Raw genomic sequence first — 12,661 nt, 5'->3', positions numbered from 1 at the left:
CCCTAGGAAACTGCTTCACAGTGAAATTCTGTAAGTTAATTCCATGGAATAATTTCTGCACGAATATATCTGCACAGAAAACCTACAAAATGAGCGAAAATGTATCCAAACTTTCAAAAGGTCGAGTGATCTCCCGAAAGGTATAATGCATGTTAACCAATCACCAGAAAGCTAGTGGACTTGCTGTGTCTATTATGATTATCATGAAATGAGTTGTTTTTTGTTGACCACATTTTACTAAAGCATGGCCAGACCCTAGTTTTATTTCTCTTGAAACATTACTGTTGTTTTTTTCTTCAAAGTATATGTGATTTAATTTACACGACTTCATTTTTTATTTGGAAATACTTCATTTCATTATATTAGGGTAATGCAATGTGTCACTCTGAATAATCAGGTCGATGAGTCGAGCCAATTTTATCAAACTCTCATCTTTTAGGAAAAACTGCTCTATGAGAAGGACAACTGCTCTGCGAGAAAAGGTGACATATCATGAACTTCGTTTCCCGAATAAACTCGTGTTTGTCAGTTCCAAGAGACGATCCATAAGGTTAAGAGAGTTCCCCCTGCTAAGTTTGGCAAGGATAACATGACAATTGAATGCGTTCCTGAAAGCCTGAACAAGCCTAAGAAGTATTGCGAAAGATGGATTTACTCTTTGATTTCCTTCAAAGATACCCATCCTGTATCCCAATTACTCTCTAGTCTTCTCCTATCATTGCTTTTTATCATTCTTTTATTTTCCCCTTTGTGTGTGTGTGTGTGTGTGTGTGTGTGTGTGTGTGTGTGGGGAAGGAGAGAGTAAGAGAGAGAGAGAGAGAGAGGAGAAGAGACGAGAGACGAGAGAGAGAGAGAGAGAGAGAGATTTTTGTTTCAGAAATGAAGGTTTTGTCCTATGCAGAAACAAGAATTTAATAACAGCCTGTTGCAAAGTACTGTCACTGCTATCCTCTTAAAAATGAAGCACGTTTGTATTTTTGTATTTTCCTTTACGATGCGATTAAGAAAAAAAAACTATCGAGTCTTTCTCGCCACCTTGAGTGAATCCTTGACCTGTGTCAAAAGCGACTTCTAATAACTTTCGGGAACTTATTGACTAATACTTAATGACTCAGCTACTTCATTGGCCATGAACCTGAGCCAGGTATTTGCATTTTGGATAATTTATGTCTTCTCTCTCTCTCTCTCTCTCTCTCTCTCTCTCTCTCTCTCTCTCTGTCCTCTTAGAAACTGTCTTCATCCTCAGGGGGATTTCTATTTCTTTTTTTTTACACATATCTGAAAACAGTTTTTTTTTTTTTACTTTGTTGTTCTTTTGTTCTAAAGTTTAAGTTTGTTATTGTGAGACCAGAAGTGCATAAATGAAACTTAGCGAGTTGACTATAGCTAAGGATTATACTAAAAGAAAGCACTGTTAATTTAAAATATTAGTAAACCGTTTCTTACCGAAAGCGCCATCCTCTGGATTCCAGCTGTGGTAAGAGGACTTGGCGTGTTATCCATCAAGGTCAAGGACCGGTTTGACTAGAAAAGTAATAAAGGAGAGAAAGGCTGTGGAAGGAAGCCGACGATAAAGCCTCTGCAGCCTCTCAGACTTTTCTCTTTCTTCTGGCATCCAGAGAAGACGACCATACAAAGGCCATTAAGGAGGAAATCGCTTCTATTTGAGAGATTTTATCTTGAGGTATTGCTTTATTGAGGAGTTTGCTATAGTAAAAAATATTTCTTTGTTTCATGAACATATACCGTAGATAATCCTATCTATGGATATTACATGGATAATTTAGTCGGTGCCAAAAGATTAAGAAAACGGAAGTATATAGATATTAATATATATAATATATATATATATATATATATTTATAATATATATATAATATAATATAATATATGTCAGATACTACTATATAATATATATTATATATATATATATATATATGCATATAGATAGTGACAGTCTTTGCCCTTCCTTCCCTTCCCACGCCCTGTCGTCCCTCAACCAAACACAAGGGGCGTGTGAAGAAAAAAGGAAAGTCTTACTGCGTGACCTACTTTGGACGATAGAAGGAAGGCTTGTGAATTTTCACGCAACCCAGTTGTGTTTGACTGGAAGGTCATATCCTACTGGAAACACCAACCACCACTCAAATAATACCAAACAAGATCCCGTCAGCAGTATCCTACGCTATCTATGGCCCTTACCCAATTTTGCACCAGACATTTCTTCTCGCTTTTTTTTCCTTTGGAAAAAATTACATACTTGGCTGCATCCAGGACATTATTGAACGGTTCCACGAAGAGTCAGATACATGCATGATGATTCTCTTTCCTTTGGTTATGGATATTCTTTTTTTTGTTTTTATTTATTTTTTTTTTTTTTTTTTTTTGCCCTGTGTTCCAATATTTTCAAATCCAAACATACATAGATATAGAAACATACACAGACACATTACATACATAACATACATACATACATATATATATATATACTATATATATATATATATATATATATATATATATATATATATATATACGTACATAAAAGTGTTTGTGATGTGAATTATTGTCCGTCTTTTATTTATTTATTTTTTTTTTTTTTTTGCCATGTGTTCCAATATTTTCAAATACATACATACATACATACATACATACATATAAACATATATAAATATTATATTATTATATATATATAATTATATTTATTATATAATATATAAATATATATATATATATATAAATATACGTCACATAAAAAGTGTTTGTGAGTGAATTATTGTCCGTTACACATGACTTTTTATATTCACAAGTATGTAGCCGCTAAAATTATAATTTCTATTGGGTTTGAGTTATTCTGCAGGTATTGTGAGTCCAGTATCAAATAACATTTGTTAGGTCACGCACAGGCGAATGGTATCGAAATTGTTTCTTTTCTGATAACAATCTGATCATTTATTATTTCTTTTTTTATCTAACCCGATAGCTAGTGATGCTACACAGACACATGCAGCTGTGCATTTCTCAAGTGGTTTAGTTTAACAAATGAAGCAAACTATGCAGTTTACCTGAGAAAAATGAGTGTCTATCTCGCAAAAACACGACCCAACTATTAGGAAAATCTCCCAGCTTCAGTGCTGCCTTAGACAATCAGTGACAAAAAGATCAATCTTAACTCTCAGGTTTGGTAGCAAAAGTTAACATGGAATGAAGTTACCGCAGGAAAACTCCCGGGATCGAAGGAAACCAAATCAGAAAGTTTATGCGAGATTATGGACAAACCTCGGTTCATTTCAAGTACTGCCGTGTTCTGTTTTTCTACTTAACGTCTGGTTCTGTAAATGCATTCATTACTTAGGTGAAAAGGATATTTTCCATTGGTATTTTCCCAATTTTCTTCAGAAAACATTTTTTTGCTGAAATAGTATGATTTATACGGGTGATGTCTAACTGAAAATAATGTAACAAGACGAGAAAAATGGGAATTTTTACATATTTTCACTCGTGGACCTTCTATTATTATTCTCTCTCTCTCTCTCTCTCTCTCTCTCTCTCTCTCTCTCTCTCTCTCTCTCTCTCTCTCTCTCTCTCTCTCTCTCTCTCTCGGACTTAATTGCATGTCTTGGATACATTTATTTAGTCACTTGCGCTGTTACTTCAAGAAGATCTACTCCTGTAAAAGATGAGATGCTCAATGATACACTAAGAAATTACCATTTTGAGTTTTCATTGGCAGCTTCAAGTACAGATTACCGTGATTAAGCTGAAATTAAAATCTACACGTAAGTCGTAGGTAGGAATCCCTGACAAATAAAAAAGTTTACACAGTATAGCTATAGATAACGCTGCCCCTACCCTGAGCTCCACGTTCCTGGCCACTAGAGTACTGCAACTTTCTTCCCACAACCCCAAACCCCCAACCCCGCGAAACACGTAAGCGCCCAAAGCATACATCAGTTTCTTACGCGTACGAGTCTTTGGGGTCAATTCAGTTCAATACAAACGGTAAATATCACTGGATTGTGATTATTGCAAGGAACAATTATTGCTGTTCTAGCTGCAGAGAGAGAGTCATAACTGATGGCTTCCCTCTAAGTAGATTACTTATAAATCATATATTCTTCCTTTTAAGGATTACGATTGTCTATTTCTCAGTTCTTTATTCTTTCCTGGCTTTAATTCCCAAAACTTCCTTTTAGTCTGTAATTAACATGTCGACTAAAACTCAGCAACAGACGTAGCTGAACATAGGCCAACATCGAATTAAGTGAAGTTGGACAGTTATGACATATTAATACCTTAAGAACTGAAACCGTCTAAAATGCAGCACACCATTTCCTGCATTCATTCAGCCTTTCCTTGCATGAAACAAACAGATTTCCTTATGAACGACTTCAGATTAATGCACTTACCCTGAACCAGGACGAAGATGATGGCTGCTGTCAGGCAGACGATTGCAGTCTTGATTAGAGACATGATCTCTCAAGTAGCCTTTCTTCTTCTCCCACTGCCGCAAAAGACTTCGTAGCTCTGCCTCTGGTGAGGAGTATGGATGTGTCTCGAGTGTGCTTCGGCCTGGGAGGTGAAGTAGAGTGGAGAATCGTCTCCTTCGGTACGTCAGCCACGGACGACTGCCAACAACGGACTGTGGTGGATCCTAACGACGCGCCTTATTAGTGTAAGTCGGCATGCTCCGATCGCATGGACATTTCCCAGTGCACTTCGGACGATATCTTCCCTTTTCATATGAGCATTTTTTTCTCATTTGAATTTTGTTCTATTTTCTAAGGGAAATTTAGAGAAAAAAAACTGCTTACGTCCTCGGAAACTGTTTTGTCAGTTTTGAGATACTTGTGCATGAATCTCTCATGTTGCAGACTAAATTTACAAACATTAGTTACTACTTCAAGAGACCCCTCCCGAAACTCATTTGATAAATAAAAGCAAAGGTCTGGCAAAAGAAAAAAAAAACGATCCCCAGATGTAGACTCGATGGCTGACAAAGGTGTGGTTCCGAGAAGTCGCCCACTGCCCTCTCAACATCCGGGAATGTCTTGAACGGTACTTGAATATCTTGATGCGTCAGCCGCTCTTGTCACTTCGCGGATATATATTAAGAGTAATGCTGTAGTTCCTTGGGTTTTGGGTACAGTTAAATCGACATCTGGTTCCAAACATCTTCCTGTCTGGCGGTTGAGGTAAAGTGAATTTCCCGCGAGTATGAATCGTAAGCAAAAAAAAAAAAAAAAAAAAAAAAAAAAAAAAAAAAAAAATCGTGATGGAAACTGATAACCTTTTGAAATATGTATGAATTATATAAAACATCTGAAGACTGGTAACACCTTATCTTGTTTCAACGTAAATGTCCGTGAATATTGTTATTTTTTGTTACCCTTCTAGTTTTAGATATTCGTTTGAGAAAGACTGTTATCGTTGTAAATGTACAATGTAGAAATATTGACACTGGTTTGAATTCCTTGTATAATGTCCTTGAAGAATTCTGTTACATGGGAAAATTTGAATCTCTAATTAGTTTATCTGTGGTTCTAAAATATTTAAGGAATAGTTCAATACTTGAAAAGTCACAAGTGAAATCATTTCATGTATTTTCTGATAACTGATCAAATTGCAGATTTTTTTATTTGATTAATTGTATATAACACAAAAATGGGAATTTTCAATTCTCAGTATATTTTGTCTTGTTCTCGTTCAGTATAACATGATTATAAATTTATTATCACCCTTTACTGATATGCTGTTTACATTTAAGTATGCTCAGTTTATTCTAAAGAATTGTAGCGTGTGGGTGCGTGTGTCCATTTTACAGAAAATGAAATGTCCGTATGAGTTCATCAGTGATTTATTTATTATTCATAGCCTACTTGGTGACTTTGCTGTTTTGAGAATAAAAACTTGAGGGAGAAGTTCCAGTCGCAATTCGTTGAGATGGTCGAATCCTGTATGAATTTATATGTGCGTTTGAATTAGTTACTGAGTTCAGGCACGCAAGGGTGGCAACAGAGGAAAGAACTCAAGAGTGCTAAATATGAGGAGAGGACTCAAATAATGTCTAGGTATTTCGCTCCCTCGCAAAGATCAAGGAAACAAACTTGATGGAAGTTCCTACTCGAACAACGAATTTGAATTCAGAGCCTGTGATCTGTACACCGTTCTTTTTCCTTCGATGGCGGCCGAAAAACCAGCATTTTGATTAATGGACGTCATCACCTTGTTATCAAGACGTAAGTAATGCGTCATAGCTACGTCACTGTGTTTACCGTGAGCCTCGCTCGGGTTGTTTCGTCATAGAGAAATGTTGTTTAAACTTTGTCACATAGATGTTTTGTTTTTAATGGTTTGCAGTTATAGTATAAGATTTTCAGCGGTATCATTCTTATTACGAACGAAAAATGAAAAAACTTCACCTCCTTATTTCCTGTAAAAGTAAAAATTAGTAAACATCATTACTTATATACATACATACATACACACACACATACATACATACATATGTACATGCTTACATACATACATGCTTAAATACATACATATATATATATATATATATATATATATATATATATATATATATATTATTATATATGCTTGTGTGCCTGTCTATGAGATTTTCTAACGTTTGTGTAATTCAATAGAAAAAAGAACATGTCAGTGTGATCTCATACAGAGTTTTGCGAAGGTATTGAGTTCCTTAAAGTTTATACCTTGACGGCAAGCATAAGCACATTTATACAGTATTTTGTAAAGGAAAATACAACAAAGATAACATTCTCAGTCTTACTCTGGCCAGGAAATAATTTTCTCTAGGAAATGCATTTCTAACACTTGGTAAATAAATGGACGTACTAGGATAATTGTTTGCTGGGCCTGTCCTACAGTGAAACTCTCGAAAAAGAAAGTTTCGCGCCCACGTCTCTTTTGCATCTGTTGTGGAAAAATGTAATGAACAATTACCAGTGAACGAATGTTTTTGAATATATATATATATATATATATATATATATATATATATATATATATATATATATATATATATATATATATATATAATGTCCTTTTGGTTTTGGTCGCTCTTCTTATGTTTTAACGAATGCTGAATCAGGACCATGTGATAGGAAACAAGAGAAGGAGCCGTTGCTGATCAGCTTATCGACTGAATATTAATTGCCATACCCTTTTAAAACCGGCCTTTCACTTTCTCTTGCTATTTTCGGTATATGATCCTTTCAAAGCGTAACTGAATATCTCTCCCCGCAGTAATGGTGGCACGCTGACAATTAGGTGTATCGTGGAGTCAACAAAGCGGTCGCTTGCAAGCTTACCAAAAAGGTCAAGAGTTGAGGTCTCCAAAAGCCTGCGTCAATAGCCTGAGGTCTTAAGGACACGGCGAAGCCAAGACTCACCTACAGGGATGTAACCCAATGGTCTGACCAATCAACCGCTCGAATGTGCTGCCTGAATTTGAAGCGGAAAGCGTCGCCATCCAGAAACTGAACCGAAATATCCGGAGTCGGACCATTCTATATACCTTGCGAATCACATGCTGCTCTCCAGCAGAAAGAGGAGCACGCGAGACGATCGAACGGGAACCAGAGAGCAGAGCGAACGCCCGAATGCCGGACAAATGGCCGCCGGCAAGAGACCTCTCGAGAGTTTCCTAGGGAGTTCAAATAGCAGCTTCTCGTGCGTCCGAGGTCTCGTTCGACAGAAACCACGAACGGTAATATTTGTCCGGCATATATACTATCGAATATATTATATGCATACTTATAATTTTTGAAAACTGGATATCTCATACACACGTATAGTACATTTTTTATACATGATTAGACATTTGTAATTGATATGTTATCATAAGAACACAATATCTCAAATATAAATTTTGTAATATATTTCCATTTTCTTAAGTTTTCCTCAAACATGCACGTATACATTTTTACAGAATTATTAACAAGTTTTACGTAAATTCTGTGGATATAGTATTAAAACGAGAATATTCATTTTAACTTTGCATTCATAATTCTACGATACATTATTCCACGTGCACTTTGCACCTATAGCGGCGACCCCAAAGTGATTCATCATTTACCCTTCACTGCTCAGGTCTCAGTACTTTTCCCTCAGCATGGAGATAAGAAACACTTTTTTCACTCATCAGCTACTTAAAAATGCCCAAGAGTGGCGGAACAACTGTCGTGACGGAAATGAAGAAAGTCTGCGGCTTTTTTAACAGAAACTGGTACTGCATGAGAATAAAAAAAACGACGACATAAAGATTCCTGCAAGAAACTACTTTCAATGAGATCTGATTAACAGAAAATCTATGCCCTTAAAAGTATTAAACCTTACTCCATTAGTGTATAACGTCCATAAACTTTTTTTTTTACAAGTTTCCTTTCATTTATAAAAATAAGTTTCGAAGAAAGTTGATTGCCAGCAGTCAATTTTAAATTTATCCCAGAAAACCCTCCAACAATAGGATCTTTTTTTCAGATATAAGGACAGATTGGATCCGCTTTTGTGAACTGGGATCTTGTTCCGTTGGATGCACTAAGCGGTTGCTGAGTCCGAATACGTTGTCATCAAGGATCAGTTTCAGGATTACATGCTGCAGGCCTGAAGCTTCCAACATCCACAATCACAAGACCAGCATTGCACAAACACACACACACACACACACATATATATATATATAAATGTGTGTATGTGTGTGTGTAGAATCTATTACAATTACATATATGTATGTAGTGTAATATTATATATATATATATATATATATATATATCTATATGTTGTGTGTGTGTGTGTGTGTATATTATATATATATATATATATATATATATATATATATCTATATGTGTGTGTGTGTGGTGGTTGTGTGTGTGTATGTGTGAGTGTGTGTGTGTGTAATTGTAATAATAATGACCTCTTAACCTCTTGAATTCTTCCCACTTTTTTGGGTGCGCTTGTCACTACAAACCCTTGAGATCCAAATGCAAGAAATATGAAGAAATTATAATGTCCGGTAGCAGGAAACGAGACTGGGTTACCAGAATCACGACGAGGTCACGTTGCTGGCCTGACCACGAGAATGATAAAAGTCTATCGCCTCTAGTAAGTACATATGCCTGTTGTTTTCAGATATATTTATTAGAGATGGAATAAACCCATCCTCACCATTATAGCCAAGTGGGCAATCATTATTATTGCTTTTTCGGCTGAAATATATGTAGAACCTACTGATCACTTTTTACCAAATACTTATGTAATTACAATAGCCACAATGCCCTCTTAAATTCTCAAATTGTTTACATTTTTTTTTTTTGGGTGGGGATACGCTTGTCACTACAAAACCCTTAAAATCCAAGTGCAAGAAATACTAAGAAATTATGATGTCTGGTAGCAGGAAATGTATCCAGGTTACTATAATCACAAGGTCACGTTGCCAACCTTACCACAAGAAGGATAAAAGTCCATTACCTCTCGTACATACATATGCCTGTTGTTTTCAGATATATTTATTAGAGCTGGAATAGACCTATCCCCGCCATCATAGCTTTGGATCTCAAGGCTTTGTAGTGACAATCGTTACCCTCACACAAAAATGTTAAAAATTCGAGAAGTTAAGATTACATTGTGGCTATTTTATATTATTAATGTGAAAAGTGACCAATAGATTCTACATGTAATTCAGCCTAAAAAGCAATAAAACGTTTGCCCACACGGTTACGATTGTGAGGATAGGTCTATTCCAGTTCTAATAAATATATCTGAAAATGTCAGGTATATTTATGAATAAAAGGTAATAGACTTTTATCCTTCTCGTTGTCAGGTTGGCAACGTGACATTGTCGTGATTATGGTAACCAGAGTTCGTTAAGAGGGCATCGTGGCTATTACAATTACATATATATTTGGTACATAAACAGTGACCATTAGATCCAATATATAATTTAGCATAAAAAGCAATAAAAACGATTGTCCACTTGGCTGCAATGGTGAGGATGGGTCTATTCCAGCTCAAATAAATATATCTGAAAACGACAGTTATATGTACGTACGAGAAGTGATAGACTTTTATCCTTCTCGTGGTCAGGTCGGCAACGTGACCTCGTCATGGTAATGGTAATTTGGGTCTCAAAGCTTTGTATTGACAAGCGTTATCCCCACCCCCCACCCCCCCAACCCCTCCCTGAAAAAACCGCGAGGAATTAGAGAAGTTAAGAGGGAATTGTGGCTATTACAATTACATAGGTATGTGGTAAAAAGTGACCAGATAGTCTAACATCTATATATATATATATATATATATATATATATATATATTTATATATATATATATATATATATATGTAGACTATACTGGTCACATATATATACATATATATATATATATATATATATATATATATATATATATATATATATATATATATATATATATATGTATGTATATATGTGTAGAATATGACTGGTAAAAGTGTTCTGTAACAACAGAATTCCATCTAATAAAAGGAGCCCATAAAAACACCAAAATGTAGAGAGAAAAGTACTATATTTCAGAGACTGCTGTCTCTCTCTTCAGTATATGAATGAGAAAAGTTTACAGAAAGGTGGTATTATACCAAGAGATTCGTCCACAAGTAAGCCAATTTAGGTCACCCCCGCTGATAATCTTCCTTTAATCTTCTTAAGCGTTGGTTGAATGAGCACTGCGTCGACGATGTCCGATGTCCAATTCCCTTTTGAGATGTTCATTACCTGCTTCTCTTTTATTAAGGCCGATTCCATCATTTGACTCTTGTACCGGCAGTTGCTGCTATAAATTTACACGTGACATATTCCAGTTTATTCTATGGTTATGTTCATTTATATGGTTGAAAATAGCCGGAGTTCTGTTGTCCATACCTAACTGACCGTTTGTGTTGTATTAATCTCTGGGGAAGTGATTTACCTGTAAATCCGATGTAAGATTGGTCACAGTCCTGGCATGGGATCTCATATACCCCAGAGTCTTTGGGCGATGTCTTTTGTTGGACGTTAATCAGGGATTTGGCTAAGGTATTTGGGTCGGTAAATGCAAAAGGGTTGGATTTCCCAAGGGTGTGAGTTACTCTCTTAATCGTCTCCAGGTGGGGAATTTTTATTTTATTGTTGGGTGTGTCTCTGGTCTTGTCTTTAGGGGGTCGGTAGAAAATTACGTTTGCTTTTTGAATTGCTTTCTCAATTATATGGTCAGGATACTTTAAAGATGAAAGTTGCTTGCGAATTAGTTCAAATTCTTTTTCCAGGAAATCTGGGGAACAAATTCGTAAGGCTCTTAAGAACAGGTTGCTAGCTAGACCTATCTTGATAGTATTGTCATGATAGCTAAAGTAGTGAATATATGAAAGTGAGAACGTTGGTTTTCTGTATATGGTAAATTTGTATTCTGTCGTGTCTCTGATTATTAAAACATCAAGAAAAGGAATTTTGTTGTCTGTTTCCCATTCAACTTTAAATTTGATGCTGGGCACTAATGCGTTTAATTTTGAGAGGAATTCATTAAAATTACCCCACTTATAATCCAAAATGTTAGTATGTCATCCACGTATCTCATCCACAGCATGTTTTTGGGTTTTATTGCATTTATTACTGTAGTTTCAAAGTATTCCATGTACAGATTGGCTAAAATAGGACTTAAAGGACTACCCATACTACACCCGAATTTTTGCTTGTAGAATGATTCCCCGAATGAAAATACGTTATTAGATGCACATAATTCAACTAACTTTATTATTTTGTCAAGTGCCAAAGGGAAATGATCTGAATAGGGGATAATTTTTCCCTTAAAAACTGAAGAACGTCCTGTACTGGTACTTTTGTGAATAGGGAGTCTTGACGTAGACTCCCTATTCACAAAAGTACCAGTACAGGACGTTCTTCAGTTTTTAAGGGAAAAATTATCCCCCTATTCAGATCATTTCCCTTTGGCACTTGACAAAATAATAAAGTTAGTTGAATTATGTGCATCTAATAACGTATTTTCATTCGGGGAATCATTCTACAAGCAAAAATTCGGGTGTAGTATGGGTAGTCCTTTAAGTCCTTATTTTAGCCAATCTGTACATGGAATACTTTGAAACTACAGTAATAAATGCAATAAAACCCAAAAAACATGCTGTGGATGAGATACGTGGATGACATACTAACATTTTGGGATAATAAGTGGGGTAATTTTAATGAATTCCTCTCAAAATTAAACGCATTAGTGCCCAGCATCAAATTTAAAGTTGAATGGGAAACAGACAACAAAATTCCTTTTTTGCCTAATATGTTTTTAATAATCAGAGACACGACAGAATACAAATTTACCATATACAGAAAACCAACGTTCTCACTTTCATATATTCACTACTTTAGCTATCATGACAATACTATCAAGATAGGTCTAGCTAGCAACCTGTTCTTAAGAGCCTTACGAATTTGTTCCCCAGATTTCCTGGAAAAAGAATTTGAACTAATTCGCAAGCAACTTTCATCTTTAAAGTATCCTGACCATATAATTGGAGAAAGCAATTCAAAAAGCAAACGTAATTTTCTACCGACCCCCTAAAGACAAGACCAGAGACACACCCAACAATAAAATAAAAATTCCCCAACCTGGA

General features: G+C 35.7%; 1 protein-coding gene across 2 annotated transcripts in view; it reads right to left on the bottom strand.

The window, feature by feature from the left end:
- The window catches only part of LOC135223651 (lysozyme-like), a 23,538-nt gene extending 18,876 nt beyond the window's left edge, over window positions 1-4,662 (bottom strand). Inside the window, exon 1 of one of the 2 annotated variants that reach the window (XM_064262300.1) lies at window positions 4,410-4,662. In XM_064262300.1, the coding sequence (XP_064118370.1) occupies window positions 4,410-4,473 (64 nt within the window). In that variant the 5' untranslated portion in view covers window positions 4,474-4,662. The remainder of the gene's footprint in view (window positions 1-4,409) is intronic. The other variant, XM_064262301.1, reaches the window with a different exon arrangement.
- Window positions 4,663-12,661: the final 7,999 nt, after the last annotated feature.

This window comes from Macrobrachium nipponense, chromosome 10 (genome assembly GCF_015104395.2).
Source record: "Macrobrachium nipponense isolate FS-2020 chromosome 10, ASM1510439v2, whole genome shotgun sequence".
Classification (NCBI taxonomy): Eukaryota; Metazoa; Arthropoda; class Malacostraca; order Decapoda; family Palaemonidae; genus Macrobrachium; species Macrobrachium nipponense.
Note: the sequence above shows the minus strand (reverse complement) of the source record. Positions and strands in the feature narration are given on the sequence as shown.